This window comes from Podarcis tiliguerta, assembly GCF_965153285.1.
Source record: "Podarcis tiliguerta genome assembly, chromosome: 4".
Taxonomy (NCBI): domain Eukaryota; kingdom Metazoa; phylum Chordata; class Lepidosauria; order Squamata; family Lacertidae; genus Podarcis; species Podarcis tiliguerta.
In genome coordinates, this window is record NC_139537.1 from 59,282,804 (window position 1) to 59,310,465 (window position 27,662).

The 27,662-nt window shown below is 40.9% G+C and overlaps 1 protein-coding gene and 1 long non-coding RNA gene across 8 annotated transcripts in view; one reads left to right on the forward strand and one right to left on the reverse strand.

Annotated features, from left to right (window-relative positions):
- The window catches only part of LOC310677065, a 102,680-nt gene extending 76,578 nt beyond the window's left edge, over positions 1-26,102 (forward strand). The window contains exons 3-7 of one of the 2 annotated variants that reach the window (XR_014510900.1): positions 12,629-12,764; positions 15,057-15,145; positions 19,283-19,420; positions 20,359-21,473; positions 23,150-26,102. This is a non-coding gene — a long non-coding RNA (uncharacterized lncRNA). The remainder of the gene's footprint in view (positions 1-12,628; positions 12,765-15,056; positions 15,146-19,282; positions 19,421-20,358; positions 21,474-23,149) is intronic. The other variant, XR_014510901.1, reaches the window with a different exon arrangement.
- IL1RAPL1 (interleukin 1 receptor accessory protein like 1) overlaps positions 4,501-27,662 on the reverse strand; it is a 635,157-nt gene continuing 611,995 nt past the window's right edge. For 5 of the 6 annotated variants that reach the window (XM_083439332.1, XM_083439330.1, XM_083439331.1 and 2 more), the window contains 3 exons: positions 24,150-24,293; positions 10,098-10,268; positions 4,501-6,368 (listed from right to left, as the gene is read on the reverse strand). In XM_083439332.1, the coding sequence (XP_083295458.1) occupies positions 5,650-6,368; positions 10,098-10,268; positions 24,150-24,293 (1,034 nt within the window). In that variant the 3' untranslated portion in view covers positions 4,501-5,649. The remainder of the gene's footprint in view (positions 6,369-10,097; positions 10,269-24,149; positions 24,294-27,662) is intronic. The other variant, XM_083439335.1, reaches the window with a different exon arrangement.

Genomic DNA, 27,662 nt, shown 5'->3' on the forward strand with positions numbered 1-27,662 from the left:
ATCTGGAGGTTAGCTACCCTTGACAGAAGAACCAAAGCAGCCTTCCTTGACCTTCCCCAATAACTTCCATAAGTGCATGACATGTGAGAAACTGCTTTTGAATCTGAATGAGTCCTCTGGATTACAAAATTTACGTCCCATAGCTTGGGTGAAGTGTCATTTTGTCATTTTTTTCTTATGGGTTTAAAACCTGCGGTAGTTGTGGTATATGAATTGTTTAAAGTTCATTGCTGCTGTTAAAACACAAATCTTACTTTATGACAACAGGTCTAAAACTGAAGGTTTAAATCTAAACATTTTATATTCTGCTTGATTTATGTGCCTTATATGTTTCGATCTCATCCTGGTTTATTGTAATTGAGAGAATGAGTATTTGCGTACCCCTTACTTCTATAGTTGCCCTATCGCCTATTTAGCATGCTTTACTTTTGTATGTAGGTGCTTTTACCTTTGCTGGCCTGTGGCCATAATGAAGATTTGAGTTTGACTTACTTCATGATAACTGTTTACACAATTGCAACTGATCAACAACAAAGATTATTTTTAGTGATTCTTGCCCATTAGCATGACCTTACCTTTATGGTTTTTCCAAGGTACATTTTGTCAACCTGAATGTTATGGACAGCTGTCATCTCTTGCTTTATCCCCCCATATAAACTGTGAGGGAGACCAATTTAAGGATCATATTAAAACAATGAATGACAAAAAAACCACAGTAGACCAAATGATTTATATTAGTCTTTCTCTCCAAAGTTTCTGGAATAGCAAGATGGGAGAGAATGGTGAAGCAGCTAAAATATCTCCAGCGGCTATAGCCTGGCTCAGCACTTCAAAAGAATAACAACATTCTAAATTTTGACAGACAAATCCCTTCATGCTACCAAAATGATATGTGGCGGGTATTTTCCTTTGCTCTCCTGCGAAACAAGTGCTTTTTACAAGCAAACTGCTAAAGATATTGAAATGTGTTATGAAGGCAGAGACTGTGTGTTGCAAAACTGTCTATATTCATTTAATTCCTGCTCGAAGAGCTCCAAAGTGAGTAGAAATGTGTTACAATAAGCAGTAAGTGAGATTTGGATAAGAGTTGAAGCAGTTGCTCTAAATGATGTACTGGATCTGCCAGGAAAGGGTTGTATTTCATGGTGACTGACGGAATTAACAAATGTGGTTCATCCCACAGCATCTCTGGTCAGCCTATGGATAAGCAGCAGCAAGTATACAAAGAGGCAGCTCTGCTAAAATGCAGGGTAATATGTACAAACACTGCTGATACAGTTGTAGGCCACATCTCCTACCAAGTTGATGTGCTCTTCCATTCCAGAAAAGGTCAATGGCTTAACTTAGCTATATATTTCTAGGAGTCAGATGCTTCTTCCATTCCAAAATGCCTATATCATCACATATTTTCAATCATGCTTTTAAAACCTGGATACAGCTTCTCTTAAAAGAAAAGAAAGAAAGGAAACGAAGACTTTGTTAGGTCCATTCTCCCAATACAGTGGTACCTCGGTTTACGAACTTAATCCGTTCCAGAAGTTCTTAAACCAAGGCACGCTTTTCCTAATGAGGCCTCCCACTGCCGGTGCCCTTCCACCCTTCAGATTACGTTCTTAGACCAAAGTAAAGTTCTAAAACCAAGACACTATTTCTGGTTTTGTGGAGTTTGTAAACCAAATTGTTCTTAAACCGGACTGTTCTTAAACTGAGGTACCACTGTATATCTTAGGTCTAAACATGATTGAATTTAATGCATAATATTAAAGAAGGAAGAAAAGAATGTAACAGGAATAAGAGTGTATATAGTCCAGTTATGTATCTAGTATCCAGTGATTTCTGCTTGGTTCTGTCAGCTGGATACTAAGAATAGATGTATACATCTGCAAAAGTACTGTTAGAATTCTATGGGTCTTCAGCATTAGTGGTACAATGGTTATTCACATAACTATCTTTAAGGTGGAAGAATCTCCATGAGTTTAGTGATTTCCTTACTTTTCCAGACATTGGATCCAGGTTCACATTCAGCAGAATTATCCTCTTGCTGGAGAAAGCTGAGAGGAGGCAATCTTAACTAGCTCTTCCCTCCCCTTGCAGTGTCCCTTATCCGTTTTGAGGAATTGTGGGACCTAGAGCAACATGAAAAGTACTGCAGGGGATGGAAAGATGGGAGAATAAGTTTAAAAAAAGAAGAAGCTTTACTCTTCTGCAGAGCCTCCTCAAGATGTTAATGGCTTCTATGAATGGAAGGGCTATATTTTATCTATGGAAGTCACTGTAGATCCAACTCATTGTGTGTAAGTGCTTCCATAATTATCTCCTTATGGTGACATTTTCTTTAAAATGGTCGTATGAAAAGGCCATTTAATAGTACACCTACTACTTACCTTGGACCCTTTGGGGTGAAAAAAATCAAAGCAGATGGTGAATGGCCACTTGTTTCAGAGAATAGTAGCTCCACGTTAAGGATGGTCAGGGACTAAGGAGGTTTAACACACAATTACTGACATAATCCATATGACTCCATATTGGCTATGGATTTTGAGCGAAAGATGTAACCTTTGCCCAGTGATTGTGCTGTTGAATTTGACCACAATCCAAAACAGATTTGTGGATATGGCATTAAGCAAACTTAGCTCTGCATTTGATTGTGGACTTTCCCCCCCAAACAAAGTGCTGTGCTTTTATGGATAAGCTTTAACATGGCTTCGCATGCAAACTTTCACAGAATGTTTCTCTCCCACCTCCTCCTTCCCCAGTAAAAAACAAAGGATAGAGCCCAGGAACTAGGGCAAATACTTTTTTTTCTTTTTATTTTGTGTTCTAACAGAATTTTAGTCAAACATTGAGTACGTGAACATATGACAGTTCCTTTACTGTTTCTCGCACAGCTGTTTATAGAAGAGGAATACTTGGGCGGAATGTTTCTAAAGCCAAATATGGCGGTCTCCAGCCATTTGGAGCCTTTATCTCACATACTCTTCCTTTTCTCATTTGTTTGATTTTATTTAATAATATGACAAAGCATTATAAGAAAATCTTTTCTTTAAGTAGTGTGAATATCAAATAGTACCCATTAATCCCTGAATCATGCTATTCAAAGTGCTTAAATCTACATTAAAAATAGAAGAAGAAAAGTATTCCTGGTGAGACTTAAACAAAACAAAAAAACTTTTAAAAAAAGAGAAACCAAACCTGCTAACACCTACAGCGTAGCTGTGGTCATACTGCAATGCTTTACAGTTACTTCACAACTCAGATCTAAGCTTCAAAAATATAAAAGAAAAGGCCATTGCACTGATTTACCTTTCGTTGGGAATTTGGAGAGTGGAGGGGAAAAGGTCTGAGATTTGGGATCTCATTAAAGGCCATTAAATTCCATCAGTACTTGGCAGGTGTCTATAATAGCCATCTTACATTTTCAAAGAACAAAATGTGCAAAGCTGCTTTGTTGGTCCTGGCAGCTTTATTTGCTTGGTGTGATTTATTTGGCACATGCCCAGGCTTTTATTTTGTTGGTGGTGGTGGGGAGCACATATTAACAAAATAACATTATTAGAAAAGGACCTGAGTTAACTGTCACAGAAATGAATATTGTTAGGCAAATAAATGTCTATATACATCCTAAAGGCTCTTGAATATGACTTGCAGATGCTTCCTTTCCAGTTACAACATGAGACTGGATACTTCCAGTGTACAGGTTGAAGCCCACAAGCACCTCTAGAATGCAGGTTACAGATTGTTTCACCACATTGCATCTTATCCAAACCAAACTATAACTTGGCAGTCAAACAAAACACACAGTATCTATTATAGCAGCCAATACTGGTCAGCTCTTTAGGAAACTCCCTCCATCTGCGGTGAATTCAATAGTTTCAAATAGTCGTTTCCAGCAGTTAAATTGTTGCATTTTGAGTGCAAGACAAACAAAAAGGTCACATTCTGTTCTGGTGTAAGTTAATCAGCATTAGAAGTGTGCTCCCAAAAGGCTAGTGCCATATGAAAAGCAATCCTACTGTTCCTCCCTCTCATGGTTCTTATGTGAAATGTGACTATTGCATCAGTATGTGTAAATATGGAGATTAATGCTGACTGTGTTAACATTCAGTGAATGAGGAGTTAATTGGCTCCGTTAATGTCTATGACAAACTCCCCTTGAATTCTGTGTGGGCAAAAAAATCAGTCCTGAGGTTTATGCAGAGAATGTTTCCCAGAGCCATGTTCCATGATCCTTCTTTAACTTTTTAAAGATGAAATCATACATTTAAAATAAAACTAGTTTATTTTATTCAATAACATTAATTGTTTCCAACATTTCTGGGTCTGATTTAAATATTACTCTTTTATAAAATATTGATGTTTGTTGGTATTTACTTTTGCAACCTCCTGAGATCTTCTTTAAACAACCTTGGAATTAAAAAAAACACCTAAATTATTACTACAAGCTTCTTCTTCTTTAAAAAAAGATAAGAATGAATAATAAAGAATTCTAATTTCTGGATGTATCAGCAAAAAGAAAAGGCAATGACCAAACTTTAATATACACGGGGACTCCAAATCGGCTGCAAAAGAATTTTCTCATACTTCTTAAAAGACAACTTTTTCGTAATACAATGTGACAAACCATATTCGATATTGTCCTTCTGCTTTCCTTTGGTTTGGAAGCCATCACTGTAAATCTCTGCGGGGTTTAGTGCACTTCAGTGCCTATTGCCATACTTGCCTGATGAATGTAAATAATCTCATTTGAAGAATTTAAAGCAAGAAAGAGATCCACTGGTCCCAACCAAAAACGGAGTGGGGGAGGGAGTCACAAACACATCCAACACTTTCTCAGGAACTGAATGAATTAGAGTCGGCATGTTATTATCTTTTATATAAAAGGAATACAACCAACTCATAAAATAAAGCATAACACCCTATTTTTCTTTCTACATACTCCATAGTGGTTATTGTGAACCAAGTGATACAGACTGGGTTGTGTATTTTTATTTTGTTTTGTTCCACAACTATTAACTATGTGAAATGTTAAGACATTTAGACCACCTGTAATTTCACTCTGTGTGGTGCTGTAAAAAAGGCAAGGGTAAGGGGGTAAAGTGTAGCAGTGGGATAATGAATGAAGATAGGGCTATGAGTCGTTAGTGGGGTCCTCCTAAGAACAAATGTCCCCCTCCCCACACACACGCGCACACACACGCACACTGGTGAATTGCTGCAAGCATGGCCGCTGGGAATCAGGCTAGGCGGGCCAACAAATGGATAGTGCTTCTGGATTCAACATAACTTTGTCCAAGCATTCCCAATAAATGTTTTAAAAAATAACACTCAAACTATACTAATGAAGCAAAAAGGTTTTCCTATCTATACAGCAGTCTCTTCATTTTTTCTCTTTTTTTAAAAAATGCAAATATACAAATCCCAATGACATATAAAACAAAGTCAAAATGTGAATGGCAGGAGACATGGGTAAAACAGGAAGACTGATGCTACAAAGAAATTTGCAAAAACATATGTACAAGACCCTGTTTTTCCTCATATTTCATAGATTGTAATGCATGTTTAACAGCAGCAGTCGAGGATGTAGTTCCAGGCACCAGACTGCAGACTTAGCTTCTACACAAGGGGGGCGAGTTCCCCCTTGCATTTATGTCACCAGATGACACTTGATATACTGGTTTCCCGTGGTAGGAGTGGCAGTATCGCACTGTTTGTGTGAGCCTCGTCGGGATTCTGCTCCCTGTTAGTTTTTGTCTGTGGCCTCTGCCCATTAATAAGTGTCATAGGGATGTTGCAGTAGGTATGCTGGTTACCTATTGAGGTAAGAGGCAGGGTGCCAGTAGGAGGTACGTCGTATTCATAGCTTCGATAATAGTGTTTCTGGCGCATCTGGGAATGATACGTGTTATGAAAGGTGGAGCGCAGATCAGGATGGGCCGTGGCAAGAGCCGTGGAGGTAGCAGCAGCCATGGAAATTGCTGAGACCGTCTGCAGTTCCCCAAAGGGGCCCTGCTCACTGACATCTAAAACCTGCTCGTGTGTGATGGGTTCTATCCTCTTAAAAGGCATTTCGTACTGTAAACGTTTCCAGAATTTGGAATTCAACTTGTTGCATTTTGGTCCGTGCCATTTAATAACAGTTAGGAGTTTGATGGTATGTTTCAGGGCCTCAACCTCCTGGTAGTTCATGATTCCCCGAAGTTCACTGCACTCAATCAGTATCACTTTAATTTCTCCCGTAACTAGCATGTTCCGAAGCCTCGTTTCCAGTTCAAAGATACTCCAGCCTCTTCTTACCACGTAGTTTGGAGTCATGACAATGATCAGTCGCTTGCTTTGGTCTACACATCTGGCCACGTCTTCTATGTATGCTGTAAAGCAAGAGAGGCTCAAGGTCAGGCAAAAATTATACCGGAGCTTCAAATTGCTTAAAAACAAAGTCCTTTTTATTTATGCATTATGCAAACATTCAGTGCAGATTTACAAATAACCATTTGGTCTGGCATGTGTGGTAAATAAGAATTTTCCCCAAGTAAAATTCCCATTCTTCATTCTAGGAACCAAGAAAGGAATACCCCTGTTGCAGAGTGCAACTTGGCTTGTACGGTAGGCTGATGTATCTGCATGAGAAAGGGTGGAAAGAGAGGAACCTTCATACTTCCTAGAGTGTTCTTCTAGTGCTGAGCTGTTGATCTTCCTTAAATGTTAGACTGATGATATTAGGGTTGCTGACCACACCTTCTACTCACCTTTATTTTCTCTGTGCGTCCCTCATGAGAGCAGACATACATGGTGCTTCCTTCAGTTGAGATGCAAATGCAAGCATGGCTCAGTGCATCTCCACCGTAGCTAGATAAAACTATTATTATTATTATTATTATTATTATTATTATACTTTTACTAAAACTTACAGGGGAAGAAAAGAATTAGAATATTTCCTTTAAAAAATGCATTTCCAATAATAAATGCTAGCTTTCTTACTTTCCTAAACCTAGAGTCTCAGTGTAATTGTGTCCAGGGTAAAGTGTGCTCCTCGAACTGGATTTCGGTATTCAGTTCATTTTCTGCTGCACATTCAACTCAAATACTAACATAGCTTTCATTTGTTTCACTTAGAACCAGACTCCTTTCTTTAAAAAGGGAAGAAGTTCTAATAACAAGTTTGTGGAGATATCTTGTTCCTAGTAAGGCTGAAAACGATAAAGTCTGATCTGGGACGTCCCAAGTTTGGATAGTTCTTATAAATGAGAAAGACAAAGACTTGGCCCCATCCTCCACAATGCAGGTCAATGTCATGGAGGCTTTCTGCAAGGTAACAATGCATTCCATTATGTCTAATAATGTGGCTCCTTTCCTGTTCCCTGGAGAAGGAACAGAGCTCATGGATTTTTGGTAGCAATCCAGCAGAGCATTGGATGGTGGGAGACAAGGGGTGGTAATCTGCCAAATCAGCATGGAGGACATGGATAGGGTTGACACCTCCCACTAGATGTGACAGGCAAGGTCCAGCCAAATTTTCTGCCTCCTCTCCAGAGGTAGGAGCATGCCCATGCCCATGCAGAGTTTGTCTGAGGGCTGGGGCAGGAGTCTTGTTAGAATAAAGTTATGAACTCAAATAAAAAAGCAGCCAGTTCCTGGTAGGGCCCCCCCAGCTAGCTTAGCATTCCAAAGCCCTGGGCAAGGGTACCACCAGACTAAACCTATCTGTAGGATGTGAAGGAGGTGGTTTGTATAAAGTCTTCTGACTATTTAGTGTGCATTTTCCAACTTTTTCTAAACCCTTTGCCTCTATTTGTGTTGGCTGAGTGTGTTTCCTCTGCTCCCTGTTCTCCTTTTGATTCCTGCTGTGAGGGATTAGTTTTCTTCATCATTCATTGTTTTCCGTCCCCCTTCCTCTTCACATTTGTGATGATCCGTCGTGGAACAACCCCCTTGAAGAAGATAGAAGTGGTTACCCAGACCTCGTGGATGATTGTGAAGGCCTATGCACCCATTGAGCTGCATGCCATTATGATTTTCCAATGGTTGACATTTTTAAGGTGGCCATATGGGCTTCTTACACCTTCACTAGACACTCAAAGGTAGATGTGTTCTGTTCTGCTGATGTGGCATTTGATAGGAAGGCCCTGCAGAAAGTGGTGATGTGTTACAGTGGCGCAGGGGAAGCCTTCCCTGAGTATGTTTATCGCTCTGCTATATCCCTTTCCAAGAAATGTCCTCCATCCTGACCTGCCAAAAGATGCTAACTTGTAATGCCATGAATTTCTATCTTCCGATTAGCATGGAAGGTGTTCTGCCCACCTCTCCTTCTTCTTCACTGTTTGGTGGGTGGATGTAGTAGGCTTAGGGCATCTGTGCTCACCCAGATATGTTAGAGCTTTCTACTACCCTCTTTCCTTGGGACCAGGAACTTGTTACTTCAATGTGTTATCCTGTTTGAGGATGGTCAGTATGCCTGTTGAAGGTTTTGTTTCAGGTCTCTTGTGGGCATCAGTGACTATCATAGGATGAGGGGTCATCTTTGCTCTCTCTCAGTTTGTCTGGTGAGTGGGATGACTCCTGCCCCTAAAGAGGAGGCAGGAGACCTGCCTGTCACATCCAGTGGGAGGTGCCATCCCTATCAGAGGAATGTCCTCCAGCCTAATCTGCAAATAGAAATTCACAGTAAGACAAAATTCCTGTTTCCCCACATAAACTATGTTTAAGGCTGATTCAAAAATTCAACCCAATAGAACATTTCTGCAGTAGCTGAGTTCTTAAATTTCCTTGCAAACTGAACCTACTTTTTCACAGTTCAAAACAATTCAATGTCCCATTATTTAGAGACATAATATTGTGTCATTTAGGAATTCCACAAAGTTATATGCTGTCTGCATATTAATTCAGAGGTTATTCTTGTACAGGCAGGGCATAATGAAGCCTTGTTTTGCCCCACTGTTTCTCTCCATGCAGGAACTGTGTCAAGTAGTTAAGGTACAATGGAAGGAGTATGTACATCTTATTACTCTTCCAAAGATTGTAATTCACCTTATTTGAATCAGGAGATAAATTAGACAAAGATATCAGAGGCATGCATAAATTCCCTGTTCCCAGGGTTTTCTTCAGCCGGAGCTCCATGGCGACGGTGGGTGATCCACCCTAAAAAAAGGTCAACAAGAAAAAAAGCCCTTCCTATTTCCAATAATGGACTAAGGAGGCAAGTGTCATGTTAGCCTGCTATATTGTGTGTGTGTGTGTGTACAACTGGGCACTGTTATACACCGTGGGGATTCCTCTGTTCATGGTCACTGCATTCATGGCAGGATTGGACTGAGTGCCAGATGTTCTACAATTTTTGGTTGAGTTGAACCCCCTCCATTGTCCCATTTGCAGAAGGCAAAGTTGAAAGCATTTCAGTGGTATTTAGAGTAAAGGGTAAAAATCCACCAGAAATTACTAGCGAGGTTTTGGTGGCTCATAGGCACCATTTTGTTTGACAAGAAGTCTCTTAGAGTCAGAACAGGAATGTATGTTGTTCTTACTCTTGATTTTATTAGGAAGAATACTATATCATCTGAAGCCAGGGTGAGGAAGATATTTCCAGCCCTCGTTTTGGGGGACTTTGAGGTGGTGGTGATAATGGTGAAGATCACAGCTGCGAGGAGGAGAAGCACTGTGAAACAGGTGCATTGAAAAAAGGTGACCTGAGAGGCATTTTCAGGGCACTTCTCAACAGTTTACATACAACTTTCTGCCTGGTCTTATTGTTAAGTGATATTTTTCACAATGTGTTGTAACTTTGAATAATTTTATTTTGTATCCTCAATTTTTGGATACATTTTACATATCAAGTTCCTGGATCACAGATATTGGGTTTGCGTGATTTATCAGTGTGTAATGGACATTCATTTTCTTCTTTGTTTTAGCTAAAGAGAATACATTGAATCTAATATTTGCAACTGGTAGTATTACTACTAAACTTTATTACAGTTTTTTTATGAGACAGCATTGAAATAATACTGCTTTAAATATATATCTTAAAAAATAAACACACACGCATATGTAAAGGTACTTGTATACAAACAAACATGTATGCATGCACACACAGAATTGAAACTTACTTCCAGTTGGAATCAAATCTCTATCAGGAATGAACAATTTGTACCCATAATGCTTTTCAAGCATATCTGGTAGGATCTCAAGAGCAAATCTTTCTTCTTCCCCCGTTTCCTGATTCCACTGGTCAGGATCCACTTTGGTGTATGACAGGTATGCATCATAATCTTTGTTATCTGCAGTTTTAAAGGGAAGGGGAATAGGGACAGAAGAAAGATAGAAGACAGACTTGATATTTCCCCTTTTACCAAGAGACATAGTCTGATCTGAAATCTTCTGCCCTGTTACCAATTTTACCTCTTTCTCCCTACTTCCGTACTTCACTGTCTGGCTATTTTTGCTTCATTCTATGTCTAGCCAAGTATATTCTCTTCCTTTTTCTTGGTGTTAGGAATTTTTTGTTTGTGAAGCAGAATATTTGTTTGTGAGACAGAGAATCACCTTATTGGAGGGGTGGCTTTAACAATAGGGACAAATGCCCTTTTGGACAAACTTGGAGGAGAGAAGGTAGAGCTTCACTCATTTTGATCATGAGAAACAACCATCTGCATTTAAGCAGAATTTTCTATTTAAAAGCTGATCCCTCAGGGTTCCCAGTTGCTTTTTAAATTTCCACTAGTTTAAAATGTTACCACTCCCTGAAATCACCCTGTCCATTTCAAGCTGGAAGCTGTCACCTGAACTTTTGGCTTGTTTACACACCATAGGTTTAAAGCACATGGCTTCTGAAGCTGTAGTCTGTAAGGGTGCTGGGAATTGTATCTGTGAGTTCCTTTGGAGGAAGTCGTGTGCTTTCAATATTCGTAACATGTATGGTGTGTACACAGTTGTGTGACAAAAAGTACAGGCCCATCGCTCGATCACAGCTCATTTTTTCAGTTACTGAAAACATAGGAGGGCGGATGTGCACATAGTGAAAGTTCAAAAGTAATCACGTACAGTATTGATTTCTGGATTTCAAGAACACATTTTGAAAAAAAAAAGTTTCAGTATTATATGCTCTACTGTTCAAATCATTGTCGGACTCAAAATTAGTATCTTCATTAGGATTTCAGGATTCAAATATAAAGTTTCAAAATTTGCTTTCAGAAGGAGCTCTTTTTAGCCAGCATGGTCCTGATTCTCATCTCTCTTGCATGCAGCCTTTCTCCCACAAGAACAAATACCTGCGTGTGGCACCACTGTCAATGGGAATAGGGATGGTGGCAAGGAACTCAAGTAATACAGCAAATAGGGGAAGGGGAAGGAGACTAGATCATCCCTTTGCTAATAAATTAAACTGAAATTCTATGGCTCAACTTGCCCATTTTAAGAAATATAATAAAACATGCATAATTTGGATTGTTGGAAAAACTGAAATTATAAATGCAAAGTTTTGCAAATAATGTGAGAGCGAAGAATTTGTTTGAGAAGTAACAGATCAGCCCTCCCCACCCCACCCCACTTCTAACATTCATTTGAAAACAAATCTGGTGGTTGCAAGTATGTATATGTAAAAAGATAATGGAGACTGCAATGAAAGCCATCCTTTTTATTTCTGTTTCAATGAACCCAGTTCATTGCATTAAGGTGAGCTTTTGTTTTGAATATAATATTATTCCTTTTCCAATGGGAAATAAATGTACTCTTTTCAATATATGCATTCTGTTTGCTTACTTATAAGATTGAATGAAAGAAGCCACCATTAATTTTCATTAAGGGGTCAATAATGCCAAGTGCTCTGGAACTAATTCAGTGGAATAAGAGGTCACATTTTGATGTTTGTTGTGAAGAAAGTAGGGAGAAATCAATGGCAGGAGTAATGAAATGTTAACATCCATCTAACTCTCTAGACAGCATTATGCACAGGCTATAGAGAATATCAATTGCTTGTAAAAAGGTCTGATTGAATATCCTACTCTGTACCATATGTAATGCTAGAGATTCAATGCTGAATTCAGCTATTTGCTAACATTTTTTTCACTTTACTCCTTTTTACCTTTCAGACACAGCTGTAAAAACAACAGTATGCCAACTTAAGGCAGTGCTGATGTCTGGCTATAAGCAAGACAAAGCACAGACCCTTTGCAGATCTGATCTCTGTATGTGGAGTAAAGTGAAAAGGTCTCCTGCCTGATTACATGTCTTGCTGCCCTTCCCTGCCCCCACAATATTCACATCTTAACTGCAGAAAGCTGCAAAGGGGAAACCTACTCATTTGGGACGCACTTGCATAAGTTCCCAAACAATTAAAAATCCCCATTGTCCCCATTGCAAATATGTGAGTGTTGGGGGCAGGGTGGGCAGGATACATGAGACTAAGGTAGGAAGCCAGGAGCTATAATCACAGTTACCCTTCATGTGTTTAGTTCTAAGAAGATAAGAATCCTGCTGGATCAGGCCAGGGGCGCATCTAGTCTACCATTCTGTTCTCACAGTAGCAAACCACATGTCAATGGGATGTCAGTATGCAGAGCTTTGCGACTCTGATTCAGAGGCATACTGTCTTCTGTAGTGGAAGTAGCCATTTATAGTTTCCCTCCCTGTTTAATTACAGATATTGGTAAGAGAGCTCAACTGCCCATTCGACACTGGCAAGAACTTTGAGTACAGCTGAGAACATGGCAAGGCCCTAATCACAAACCTGTGTTCAATCAGGAGCTGCTATCTGGATACTATTCTGGCTGTGAAAGGTAATAGAAATAAAAATGTTCCTATTGAAACTGATGGAAAGTCCCCTATCACTGTCCCCTCCTTCTGTCTTTCCCTTCCTGAAATATGTCTGGTATCAACTAGTTCTTCAAGATTGGAAGAATTCTGATACCATGAAAACACTCTCATTGATGGGCTCCTGAAAAGAAAGTCAGAAGATACAGAGACTGTTTCGTACATAATAATTTTATATTACAACAGTAGGAATTTTTTTTACTAGTGAATGATATTATCTAGTTTTCTTTAGATGGGATAACGAAGAAAGATGTATTTCAATGAAAAGATGTGGTCATTAATGCAAGTTTAATATGAGCAATGATGCACTGAGTTGACATGGGCCATCTTCACTTGCATATTGAAATCTGCTTCTCTGTGATGCAATTCCATGCTACTAGGGAACATGGGTGAATTAAGTGGCTACATAAATGTTCCATTATTCTGGAACCATCTATTTCATATACAGGTTACTGAAAGTGTGAATGTAGGCAAAGCTGAGCACAAGGAAAACTGAATCATGAGTTGAATTCTGCAGTCACTATCATAGATACCGATCAGGCTTGAGGATTATCAAACTGTGACACTCATTTAGAATTGCCACTAAAGCTCTTGTTATCTAGCACTTAATCTAGCAAATATCTACTGATTGTTATTTCACTGCTATAAGAAGAAGATGGAATATACACATTAGCTCCAGTGCAATGAACAATTCACAGAGAAAGGCAAGTGGATATGTTTAAGAAATACCTACAAAAATATAACAATGACATAACATCTATGGCAGCGTTTGAATGACCCTTGTGTAAATTAAATACTACTCAGCAAGGCAAAACGGTACGATATGTTATAAGAAAGTACTAGAAACTATAGTAAGGTAAGAAGTATAAGTACATTCAATGTTGTAAATGTAACTTATATCAGGAAATGACGGGAAGTCTTTTTTCATATAATTTAGTTTATTGAATTTTTAAGGTAAAGGTAAAGGTAAAGGTACCCCTGCCCATTCCGGCCAGTCGTGACCGACTCTGGGGTTGCGCGCCCATCTCGCTTAAGAGGCCGGGAGCCAGCGCTGTCCGAGGACACTTCCGGGTCACGTGGCCAGCGTGACGAAGCTGCTCTGGTGAGCCTGCACCAGCGCAGCACACGGAAACGCCATTTACCTTCCCGCTAGAAAGCGGTACCTATTTATCTACTTGCACTTAAGGGTGCTTTCAAACTGCTAGGTGGGCAGGAGCCGGGACCGAATGACGGGAGCTCACCCCGCTGCGGGGATTCGAACTGCCGACCATGCGATCGGCAAGTCTTAGGCGCTGAGGTTTTACCCACAGCGCCACCCCGCGTCCCCAATTGAATTTTTATTTTGGTTTATTTTTGTTTAGTTAGAAATTATAAGAAAAGAGCATGTACAAATACAAGTTTAAATCAATATTTAATGGTATAATTATTTAAGGCTGTACATGTACCTAAGATTGAGTATGGATGTCAATTAATTTAAAAAAAATTAATTTAAAAAATGAATTAAAAAAAAGAGAGAGAAAGGCAAGTGTTTCTATAGATATTTTCAAGGCTTGCCTAGTCATTTGTCAATTTTACAATAGGTGAACCACCAACCTGAATCAGATACTATGGTTGCACCTACATCCTGCTAATGATAGCTGAATCCGAATCACAATGGATGGCAAATAAAAGGAATTGTCTTTTGGATAATTTTCAATAGTACAAAAAAGCAGTAGAGCCACGAGAAAGTTTTGCAATTATTGACCTATGTCTGTTTCTGGAATTTTAGATTACTTACTGAAATGTGGACTCAATCCAAGTTCATAATGTGCAATTTAGAAGCTCTGCTGTTCAATGAGCAACTCCATAAATATATTTCCAACCTGGACTTCTTGTAGGCCAAGCATATATTTTTTTTAAATGTAGTGGAATGCTTTGCCTTACTCTGACTCTAGGTTTTTTTGATTGAGAGCACATGGCTGATTTCTGACTTTTTGCAGGCTAAAGATCAAACAGACAGAGAGTTAAGCTCTAGCAAAGTCTTAGATACATTGTCAGCTTATGCCTCCTCTTTGAATAGAACTTCAATTAATTTTCAAAAGCATGTAAAGAAGCACAGCTAAAATCTTCTATCAATGTATCTTGCAAATGAAGATGTGATTGATTTGTTGCTTGCACTTTGGCTCTAAGTATAGATTATGCCATTTGAAAGATTTGCTTTTTGTCAGAGTAACATGCTTTAGTGATAAACATACTACCCTCTCTCCTTCTATGCGTAGGAAGAAAAACAGCACCTGCTATTGAGCACATAGAAGCTGGAATGCTGAAAACATTTACCAAGCCTCCTGAACTGGCAAGGAGATTAAAGGCAAGAAACTGATTTCTGAAATCTCTGTCTTGCTTTAATAGGTATTTATTCCAAATGCTGTCAGTATTGTAGAGTGGCACCCCAATCTCCAAGTGGCGCAAGATTCCAGGAATTCCAGGAGCTTAATACACTCTTAACTGGGAAGAGATCCCTTCAAGTCTTCCTGGCTTACTTTTTAGTAGACATGCATTCGATTGCACTGTTAGTTGCCTACTAAGGCTTCTCAGTACAATTCTAACGGCACAATCTATGCATGTTTACTCAGAAGTAATTAACCTCACTATATTTTATTCCCCAACAAGTGTGTATAAGATTGCAGGCTAAATGTACTTTTAATTGAAGATTTCCATTGGCTGCCATGTGGGAGTGGCAGAAACATATATTAAGTGCACTAGGGAACAGAGCAGACTTTATCGCTTGCTGTCTTCTTATGAATTCATTATGCCTTAATGTTTAGAAGTCTCAATCACATAAATTATTAAATTCCAGCATTTCTGTGATGTTTTTAATACACACTTATTAAAAATGAATTATACAAATAGTTTGATGTTACATTAGACCCCGCATTATAATAGGGTGACATAAAATAAGCAACAAATTAAGCATAAGAAGCCCAACACACCATCATTTTCAAGTACAATAACAAAAGACCTATATCGTTTATTCTTTTGCTGACTTTCAGTTGTCAGCTCAGCTCTGAAATTGATATAGACACCAAATGCAATGCTATTTAATTAGTTGGACCCAAACTGAATGATCTATTATTAATGATAGACGTTTGCTTAGTTTTACTATAAAAACTTCAGAAATACTTATTAGTTGATCAGCTTATATGAAAAACAAATTACACTCTTCAACACTTAGAACAAAAATCTCTCTATGCATTGCCACAAATTCTTAGAAGTCAGCCTGAGTTTGAGAGTCAAACTTTTGTTTTTCTCTGTTATGCGTTGAAATTTTTAATAAAGTATAAATTAAGTCAACCGGTTAGGAAAAAGATAAACACTTCTGTAAGCTTTAGTGTTCTGCAACCATTTAAATAATGAGGTAAAATGCATCTTTCGTTCCGATATTTATATGTCCAAGTCAAAATTTACCTACAGAATCTTTCTAAGGCATAGGGAATAAACTATGGCAAAATTGTTTATTTTCTGCCTTTCTATATCTGGCAGATAATCTATTACAAACTATCCCATTAAAAGAAAATCCTGCTTATTTATTTATTTATTAGATTTAAACACTGCACCTTCCTCTAAGAAGCCCAGGTGGGCAAAAATCTAGCAAAAGCACAGTGTCATAGACTGAGGAGTTTGTATAGATGAACATGGATCTATTATTTAAATCTAAGACAAGGAAAGAGATTAGGCAGAAGGTCCTAGGTTCAGTCCAAGAACCTTCAGTCAAAGCATCCCAGTTAGCAGGATGGGAAAGGACATAAGCTATAGATCAGGCATAGGCATACTCGGCCCTCCAGATGTTTGGGACTGCAACTCCCATGATCCCTAGCTAACAGGACCAGTGGTCAGGGATGATGGGAGCTCAACAAAGGGCATACAGGGATAGATGACCTAACAATCTGACTCTGCACATCCAGCGTCAATCAATATGCACCTATTAGTCTTACCAAAAACAACAACAGTGTTACGATTATTCAAATTCAAGAAAGTTGAACGTGTTGCTTTTTTACTTGGTGGAGTAATAATCTGTGTTGATAATTCTCATAAGATTAACTACAGAGGGTAACTGTGGGGCAGTCTGGTCCTATGGGGCGAATGCAGGCTTCAGGAGAGCCCCACCGCAGCCCCACAAGCTTGGGGGACAGCGGGGAGGCGGAACGCCGCCATCCCGCTGTCCCCCGACTTGGTTAGAAGGCTGGGGGGGGGGGGGAGAAGCCTGCTCCTCCCCGTCGCCAGCCCCGCAACCTCGGGGGACAGCAGGGAGGCGCAGCGCGTCATCCCGCTATTTCCCGACCTGGTTTGGAGGCTGGCAGAGGGCTTCCCCCAGCCCCGCAAGGTCCCAGAGCGATGCCAAAGCTGCACGCAGCTTCGGCATGGCTCTGGGTCCCATTCTGGGGGCTGGGGTCGGGGGAAGCTCGGGCTTGCGGAGAGCTTCCTGTTCTGGGAGCTGGGGTCGGGGGAAGCTCGGGCTTCCCCTGTCCCAGCCCCTGCCGGGGGGGGGGGAAATATTCCCCCCCTTATTCCCCCCCCCCAATCTAGGTGCGTCCTATGGGCTGGTGCGTCCTATAGGGTGAAAAATACGATAGTTTTCAGCTTTTTTGTTGGGTGTGCGTAAGTCATAAAAGGCATAAAAGGAATAAGTCAGAAGTTGAGGTTTTTCTATTCCTGAAAAACCTACAAAACAGAGACGTTGCAGCAACGGCACAGAAGGATGAAATGTATATATTAAATGAACTCGGTAACTTATATCAGCAAAATAAATAAATGAGTGCAATAAATATTGGTGGCAATACATTTTTGTTAATGATTATGTGATTTTTTTTTTAGCCCTCCCCTATTAGGTTTAACATGAAAAGTTAAAGTGTTAATGAGCTAATCCAATTTTAAAATGCATTTCAAATAATAAAAGCAGCAGAAAAGAAACCTATATATGTAATAGTGATAGTTATAGATCCAGCGGGCAGAGCATTTGCTAATGGGTTTTCATCTTGAGCAAGAAGAGTAGCACTTTGGTCCACATGAAATTCATTTTGAAGTGTTGAAAACAGCTGACGCAGGGAAAAGCTGTATTGCAGTGATTTTATGGATAGACCTGAGAATCTTATCTATAGCTAATGTTACTATGCCAAACATGGATTTTTTTTCTTTATTGGTCCCCCCCCCCCCAGACGTCAATAGATTCTTCTTTTTTAATTATTGGTGATGTTATAGTTTTGTATTAGATCCTTTTTATGACAGAAATGCTTCATTTAATACTGATATCATGTGATCTCAAAACGAAGAGTGAGAGCCAATGTCACGATAGCAGATGCAATGGATTATTATTATTATTAATTATATTGTTTATACGCTATCCACTCTGAGCTGCTTCCAGCAAAATATAAAATAATAATAAAATGTCAGATATTAAAATCTTCCCTGAACAGGACTACCTTCAGAGAGGAATTTCTCATCCTATCCTCTCCCTGCAGTGTCCATCTACTCCAACCCTCTGAAGCAGATTTTGGGGTGTGGGGGAGCTGTAGAGGGAGCATGTCCTATTTGTGTAAGGAGATGCCTGCTGCACAAATAGGACACGGCAGTTGGATATATCACCCTAAATGACACAGATCCCAATGGCTGTAAATTTGTTTGCTAGAGTTCTTAAGCTGCACAGTTCTGTTAGATGTCTGAAGAGAAGGCTATTGAGCTACTGGTATTCTATTAAAAGCAATACAGAAACAGAAGCTTTGCAGACAGTCTAGTTAACAGGAACCATTGCCGAAAGAAGTTCCATGAAGAACTATGTAAGGAAGACAATTCCGCTTAGCCACTTGTCGAGATGTCGTTGTGGGCCTGCAGGGCTCCTGGCCAGCAGGAGTCTTCTGGCAATGGGGGATCCAGTTGGTCCTCTGAGCTGTCCAGGAGGTCGGAGTCTAGGCCTGCCTGGTGGATTGGCCTATTGCAAGCAGGCTTGGGACCAGCTTCTTCCTGGAAGGTGGGGACCAACTGAGGCCAGTAGGCTTCACTTGGGTCTGCTCTTTGGGTATTTAAAGCAGCCTGCCCCTGCTCCCTCATGCAGTTTCCTTGTTAGATCTAATCATAATAACCCTCAAGAGCTCTTTCAGAATATTAACATACCAGTTGCAAATGAATATCAGATTGTGTGATTATCATATCATTATCATGACATCTTTTGTGTCATTCATTCAATGCCAATAGCAAAAGCCCCAGGACTAGATGGTTTCTGATAGAATGGTATACGAAAATATTTGTTTCCCATTTTACAATATAAATATTTTTTATGTCTAACAATGTATGAAGCTAATCTTTAAAACTTATTCGATCCAGGAAGAAACGGACACAATATTGTTTTAACATCTACACAAAACCACCAGCAAAGACTATATAAAGATCTGTAGTTGTGCCACTAATATGTGGATGATACCTAACTCTTTTTCTTCTTGCCCTCATATCTCAGGGAAGCTGTGGAGAGACTGAACCATTGCCTGAGGACTGCGATGGGGGCCAACCAAATTTAATCCCAAGGCAAATTGGGCATATTCAGAGAGATATGGGCATTGGACAAGTCAGATACAGCAGCCATGGATTGTTACAGGTCAGGTTTGACGGCTCAGACTCTGGGGCAGACCTTAGTAATACAGCACCCCGTGCTCGGCCAAAATTTGCTCCCCCCCCCCCCCAGCAGTCATGCCACCTTCCCAAAGTCTGGTAAGTGAGGGACCAGGCTTTGGAAAGGGAGCTGAGGGCTCTGCCAGTGTCTTAGAGCCCTTCTGTCTCCTTCACAAACCTGGGAAAGTGCTAACTAGGCTTTGGGGAGGTTGTGTGAGGTCTCTAGGACCTTGCCAGAGTCCTCACACCTCTTTCATGAAGCAAGTATTTACTAGGCTTTGGGAAGGAGCACTCTGTACAAAGCAGGCATAGGCAAACCTGGCCCTCCAGACGTTTTGGGACTACAACTCCCATCATCCCTAGCTAACAGGACCAGTGGTCAGGGATGATGGGAACTGTACAGAGGAAGTAGTCACGCTGCCCTAAATTCGCCTTTGTCAGAGTGATTCAGGGTTGGAGCATCAGACAGGAAAGAGGCAGGCATTGGGTGGTAAAATTTGAGTGATGTATGGTGGTTCTGGATTTAAGGAAGAAATAGGCATAATTCCTTCTCCCCTTCACTGCCAATTGGAGCTCTCTGCTAGGAGCTCAAAGTGTTCTTTAGATGAAAGAAGCGTTTCCATCCACAATTTGTTTGACAGAATTGTTACAACATTAACATTTTTTCTGCATACTTGATTAAGATTCAACTAAGCCCCCATGTTCAGGGTTAATCATGAATAGTAGAACTTACATATATCTTCAATTTAGCAAATGCCTGACATATTGTGTATTTTTGCTAGTGCTAGTACCTTCAAAACCAGCATAATTTAGACATTAGTGGAGTGAAAATTATAGCAAAGAGATATAAAGTGTGATTAGATGCTGTTTGTACTTTATTGATTTCTTCCCCTAATCCATTTCCCTCAATTTCTAAACTGTTAGATCTATTAAATGAATGTTCACCTCTATCAAGAGTCTTAATAAACTGGAACAAGTCAGTAATCAAGCCTAACAACCATAAGGAGAATGAACCTGTACTACAAGGTTGACTGTTCCAGGTGAATATTAATTTTTATTAAGTACCTAAGGTTAATCATAACTGTCAGTTTGTCAGGAATAATCACTGCTAAATTGAATTCTGTGCTAAAAGAAATTCAATCATATTTAAGCCAATGTCAAATAACAAAACCAAACAACAACAATGACAATAATTAGCAGCAGTAGTAGTAGTTTTCACTTTGGATCCAGATAAAGATATTAACAATTGCCATTTTTATTTCACCTATTTATATCTTATGATGTATATCTCTAATAAGCTGAAATACTACAGTTTTGAATTATACCACATATTTGTGGGGTATTTCAGGAAAATTGGAAATTGCATATAGTAGACTGCAGAGTATATGTATATGATTAACCTTGAGTGTGGGGCAGCTAATACTATTAACATCTCAACAGTAGCGGTCCATGAGCAGCATTCCAGAAGCAGTGGTAAGGGCAATGCAGTGGCAAGGTTGGGAAAGCTCTGGTCTGGTACCAGTAGTGTCACATAGGTTTACATGCACCAGTGGGGCAGGAATACTGCCAACCTGCAGCTCCCTTAACCCTTGTATCCTCCTTCTCCCATCCCATCCCCATGCATGCAGAATTACTGGGAATGCTCCCGTTTCTTCACATGCCATTGCTAAATTTCAGCATCTTATGGGGAACAATACACAAGTGTTTATAGACAGGGGGAACTGTTTATTCTTACCAGCTAGTGAATAATTGTACAATGTTTTGACCATTTACATGTGTGTTATCTCTTGTTGAATAAATCATTACTATGTACTTAATAATGTTGAAAGAATGGACTGGTCAGAGCATATGTACTTTGAATGCACGATGAGACCAGTTGCAGAAAATACATTTACACTATTTCCTAACTAATGTTTTAACACCAGGTGCTTCTATCAAGCCCTCTGGATACTACAGATTTTAGATTGAAAGTGTTGAAAAAAGGACTTCTCTAGGTCACTGAAAATAAATGCTGGTTCAACAATTAGGTAACAATTACCGTATTTTTCGCTCCATAGGATGCACTTTTTCCCCTCCAAAAATGAAGGGGAAATGTGTGTGTGTCCTATGGAGCGAATGCAGGCTTTCGCTGAAGCCTGGAGAGTGAGAGGGGTTGGTGCGCACCGACCCCTCTTGCTCTCCAGACTTCAGGAGAGCCCCAGCGCCAGCCCCACAAGGTCGGGGGACAGCAGGGAGGCGGAACGCCGCCATCCCGCTGTCTCTCGATGTGGCTTGGAGGCTGACGGCGGGGAGACGCGTGCTTCTCTCCGCTGCCAGCCCCGTAAGCTCCGGAGACAGCGGGGAAGCGCAGCGCATCTTCCCGCTGTCCCCGGACCTGGTCTGAAGGCAGGCGGCGGGGAGAAGCGCGCTTCTCCCCGCTGCCTGCCCCGCAAGCTCCGGGGACAGCTGGGAGGCGCAGCGCGTCTTCCCGCTGTCCCCAGACCTGGTCTGAAGGCAGGGGGTGGGGAGAAGAATGCTTCTCCCCGCTGCCAGTCCGTAAGCTCCGGGGACAGCGGGGAGGTGCAGCGCGTCTTCCCGCTGTCCCCAGACCTGGTCTGAAGGCAGGCAGTGGGGAGAAGAACGCTTCTCCCCGCTGCCAGCCCCGTAAGCTCCGGGGACAGTGGGGAGGTGCAGCGCGTCTTCCCGCTGTCCCCGGACCTGGTCTGCATGCGGGCGGCGGGGAGAAGAGCGATTCTCCCCGCTGCCTGCTCCGCAAGCTCCAGGGACAGCTGGGAGGCGCAGCGCGTCTTCCCGCTGTCCCCGGACCTGGTCTGAAGGCAGGCGGTGGGGAGAAGCGCGCTTCTCCCCGCTGCCTGCCCCGCAAGCTCCGGGGACAGCTGGGAGGCGCAGCGCGTCTTCCCGCTGTCCCCAGACCTGGTCTGAAGGCAGGCGGTGGGGAGAAGAACGCTTTTCCCCGCTGCCTGCCCCGCAAACTCCGGGGACAGCTGGGAGGCGCAGGCGTCTTCCCGCTGTCCCCAGACCTGGTCTGAAGGCAGGCGGTGGGGAGAAGAACGCTTCTCCCCGCTGCCTGCCCCGCAAGCTCCGGGGACAGCGGGGAGGCGCAGCGCGTCTTCCCGCTGTCCCCGGACCTGGTCTGAAGGCAGGCGGTGGGGAGAAGAACGCTTCTCCCCGCTGCCAGTCCCGTAAGCTCCGGGGACAGTGGGGAGGTGCAGCGCGTCTTCCTGCTGTCCCCGGACCTGGTCTGCATGCGGGCGGCGGGGAGAAGAGCGATTCTCCCCGCTGCCTGCTCCGCAAGCTCCGGGGACAGCTGGGAGGCGCAGCGCGTCTTCCCGCTGTCCCCGGACCTGGTCTGAAGGCAGGCGGTGGGGAGAAGCGCGCTTCTCCCCGCTGCCCGCCCCGCAAGCTCCGGGGACAGCGGGGAGGTGCAGCACGTCTTCCCGCTGTCCCTAGACCTGGTCTGAAGGCAGGCGGTGGGGAGAAGAATGCTTCTCCCCGCTGCCAGCCCCGTAAGCTCCGGGGACAGTGGGGAGGTGCAGCGCGTCTTCCCGCTGTCCCCGGACCTGGTCTGAAGGCAGGCGGTGGGGAGAAGAACGCTTCTCCCCGCTGCTGGGCCCACAAGCGCCGGGGGGGGGATTTTTTTTTCCTTTATTTTCCCCAAAAAAAACTTGATGCGCCCTATGGGCCGGTGCGTCCTATGGAGCGAAAAATACGGTAGGTTGAAGATCTGTTACAATGTCATCCCCCAAAAGTAGAATTAAACTGATCTAGATTTAGACAGATCTGTTTAGGACACACCCCTATGAGACACTGACAGAAGTACACATGTGTGGTTTAAAACGTTTCTTAAATTTCTTGACCTGATCTTCAATGGTATTGTTGTAGAATAGTAACATTTTAGTAACCCCCCCCCCCGTATTTTAATATAGCACTTGTAATTTGAAACATTCATAGTTGAATGTAAGCCCCAAAGAACAAGAGGACATATATAGAAATATTCCTGGTCAGGAACAGGTCAGATTCCTGGTCAAACAACAGTGCTGAATTACATATGCATAGGCATATTTTCTTCTGACTATGACCCCCTCTAGATATCCTTTTTATTGAGAATTCCTGATTAATTGTGTTCATGATTCTATCAAGGTGGTCATACGTGATCCTGCTTTCAAGACTACTTGCTCCTGCAAAAGGTTTGGAATCGTCTTACTGCTTCATTTCTAGTCAGTGCATATCCTGTAATTTTCTGCTGAAATTCTGTAACTGCAAATTTTCTGGGGGATTTCTTCTTCTCCCACCTTTGTTGCATCATAGCCATTCTGAACAGCAATAAGGTGGTAGTAGCATTGGGGAAACATCACACAGAACAACTAATAAAAAATGCACTACCAATGCACTGTTAGTGTGCCAATAATATGTTGCAGAATACACCTGCAATAAAACATCAGTCTGGAGAGGCCCAATGACTTGTCTGCATCATTTACACATCCTGATTCCCTCAGTTGTTCACTTTAGCATCCCTTTCTCTGTTTTATAGGCTTACCCATGATATACGAAGGATTGGAATCAGTGAGTCTTCTTTTCGCTGTTCTTTGGTGATCTTGTGCTTTGGCTGCGTTCTTCCTTTTTGTTGCCTTTATTTTAACTTTGTTTCAATTTAAAATTCCATGGGGTTTTATATATATATAAAAAAGGGTATATGGAGAGTCTTGCTTGCTTACCTCCATCTAGTTCTTCAGCACCAAAATGATTCCTGTAGAATAGCATAATCTCAATCTTGTAGCACTTGTAGATAGTCACTAAACAAACAAGTAGCAGCAGAATAGCACCAAGCCCGCCAGCAAGCTCAACTGTATACATCAGCTCTGCAAAGAATTATAAAACTTAATAACCACCACATTCTGAACTAAAGGCAGCCATTTATTATCATGTTGTGGGGGTAGAAAATGCTGTCAACAGTTAAAAAACACATGATATTTAGATAATCTGTCTGTAGAAAGAGCATGTGTTTTACTAGTTTGTCACAGGTATAACACCATTTTTTACAGGAAGCAACAACCATGGTTATCTTTTTGTTGTACACAACAGTTGTGTGATATGCACAAGTGTTTACATATGCGGTTGCATTGCTCAAGGAGTTTTTGTCAGTCATGGAGGATGAAGCTAAATATATACCTTTTTTTTTCAAAATTTAAATATGTGAAGACAAATTATTTCATGTCTTCCAGTGTCTCATGGATCGGTTGTGTTTTAATATCTCTGACACCATTCCCTGTTGATATGCAATTCATCTTCCCTTCTCAACTCTCCATAAACAGGTTTGCCTTTTTTCTCTCTCTCTTAGATGTTGCAAATCACCCCAATTTGTCATTTCTGACATTCAGAGCTGGAACGTGACCACTTTCTTGTGTTATGTTGTACCACTGGAGATTGCATGATGGATTGAGATCACTGTCATGTAGGTTAGTTTTCAAGGATGAAAAAAAAAATCCACACAACTCAAGACAAATGTAATCATACTGTCTGTCAACAGTAATCTCCTTGGTAATATCACTTATCGGATAATAACTGCAAGTGTTAAAGTCATCATTGCCCATTGCCCTCACAATTACCAAGCAGTTGCATATGGGTGACCATACTATTATTCCTGCTGCTGTTAAGACAGGAAATGAGGGGTGGTAAAATGAAGAGAAGCATTGCTAAATGTCATAAGGCTGTTGTATTGTTTCACAAGCTGTATTGAAATTAGAGATGAAGAATAGTCTGTCATTCTAAAATAAAAAATAAAAAATTGAAATACATTATTGCTTGTAATATTTCTATCATTCAGCCTAGAAAAATGGCTGTGGCTCAACATAAAAAAAAAGCTTAAAAACACTGTTTGACAGATGAAAAGGGAAAAGAGAATGCAAAATTAAAGGACTGTGTTGTGCATGCACTACAGATTAGTGATTTTTGCAGGAAAAAACCCCAACTATTATATTTATCTATATCCTGCCTCTCCCTCAAGGAGCTTAAGGTGCCCTGCATGGTATGCTCCATATTTCATCATCACAACATCCCTGTGAGGAAGGCAACTGTGAAGATAAGTACTTACCCACAATATATTGGGCTGCAACATTCTGTTATACATATCTAGGACCTGACCTGGAAGTTCATGGCGTTACCATGAATAAGTGAAGTGAGCCTGAGTTCCAATATCAGAGGGTATGTGTACCTACTATTATACCCAGTGACGCCATGATGACTATTCACTGTTTATCAGTTAGGTTTAAAACAAAACAAAACTCAAGAGCCTGGATCATCAAGAGTATGCTAATCCATGAAAACATATTATATTATAAATGTGGTAGTCTTTAGGGTGTCACAAGACTCCTTGTTGTTTGTGATAGAACCAACTGACACAACTGCCCCTTGGAAATTTTTGTCAGGGAATTTTATCCCATTGTCATGTGTGCTATATTGTCGTGGTTTTTGTTTAGTATTTGCCGCTATAACAATTCAATATCATATATTTCAATTATAGAAATACAAAAGCTAGAGGGGGGAAAACATAAGCAATAATAGTTCTTTCCACTGCCTAGGTATGTTTATGCTTTTATTACTGAGATGCATGCAACTGCTATAAAAGCCTCAGTGTTCTCTAGAAGACAATAAAATGTAATTAAATATTATTATTTTTGCTTTTTTCTTTTTTTAAAAAAGGATTTATTTAACACACCGTTCTCTTAAGAATGGTAATGTAACCTCCTTTATATTCTACAGTTTTAAGATCAGGAGTGTTGGTTCCACATATTTGGAATATTTCTTATCTATAGGGAAAAGATGTTTGTTTTCCTCAAATAAATAAACCCACAACAGTTTCATTAGAATAGTAATAAAATGGCTTAGAAAATAAATGGAAATGGAAATTGTACAGCACTGGCTTACTACATTGCTGTTTATCTTTTTCTGCCACATGTGATGCAGCCGTTCAGTGGTAACCAGAAGATGGGGATTTAATGTGCCAGGTTGCTAGGTGCAAAATACACCATTTATATTCCTGCTGTAATGATGATGCATTAAGACAAGGGAAAAATACTAGTATAGAGAAACTAGATTACAATTATTACAAGATCAGACAGAAAAAAAAGCATGCTTTTTTTTTAAAAAAAAACAATTATTGTGTATGTTACTGAATGCTTATGCTACTAAAGACATATCATTTGGGACCATAGGATGTCTCATTTGAAGAAGACTTTCATGCATTTTAACAGTTAGAACTATAAAAAACCCCATATCATATATTTGTTTCAGTTCTGATGAAAGTACACTTAGGTCCCACTGAAATCAACAGGATGTAAATTTGCTTAATTTTACTCTAGATTGCACTCAATCCCTCCACTTCTCACACATTGCTTGCCAAGCCAGAATCAATCTGGAGAAACTGAGAGTATCCTCTATTGACCTTACTAATTGCACCAAATGCTTTTCATTCCAGAAGCAATGTAACATCCCATGCTCCTACATTACTTCTAGCATGGCATGTGTCCAACACAAAATCCACTTGTTGGTACATGTATCCAATCCAAAACAGTCCCATGACTCTCACCTCCCCAAAATATTTGGAACTGACCTGATTAAATCAGTACAGTTGGAAGGCTGTGGTCACATGACTTTACAAAATGTAAGCCAGAGTAGCTTGACATATCCAGTATTGTCAATGAACTCTTGCCTTATGCTACATTTTGCCTTATTGTTACAGGGCTGCTACATTACAGTTGTACCTTGGACATCGAACATAAGCCGTTCTGGAAGTCCGTTCGACTTCCAAAACATTCAAAAACCAAACCACGGCTTCTGATTGGCTGCAGGAAGCTCCTGCAGCCAATCGGAAGCCATGGAAGCCCTGTTAGACATTTGGATTCCAAAAGAACGTTCGCAAACCAGAACAATCACTTCTGGGTTTGCGGCATTCAGGAGCCAAAACATCCGAGTTCGAGGGCGTTCAGGATCCAAGGTATGACTGTATTGTTACAGGGCTGCAGCAGGAGCAAGTATTATACTTTATTTGAAAGTCCTGGAAGTGAGAGATATTTTTTTTTTAAAAAAAAATAATTTCCCACTTCAAGGGGAAGAAAGAAACAAGAAGTGCACACCATTTCATATCTGTTTAAACTTTGTGTTATGACATTAAATTACGGGCCTTGCCCTGTTTAAGGACTGAGAGAGCTCTGAAAACTGCAGAGGAAAAT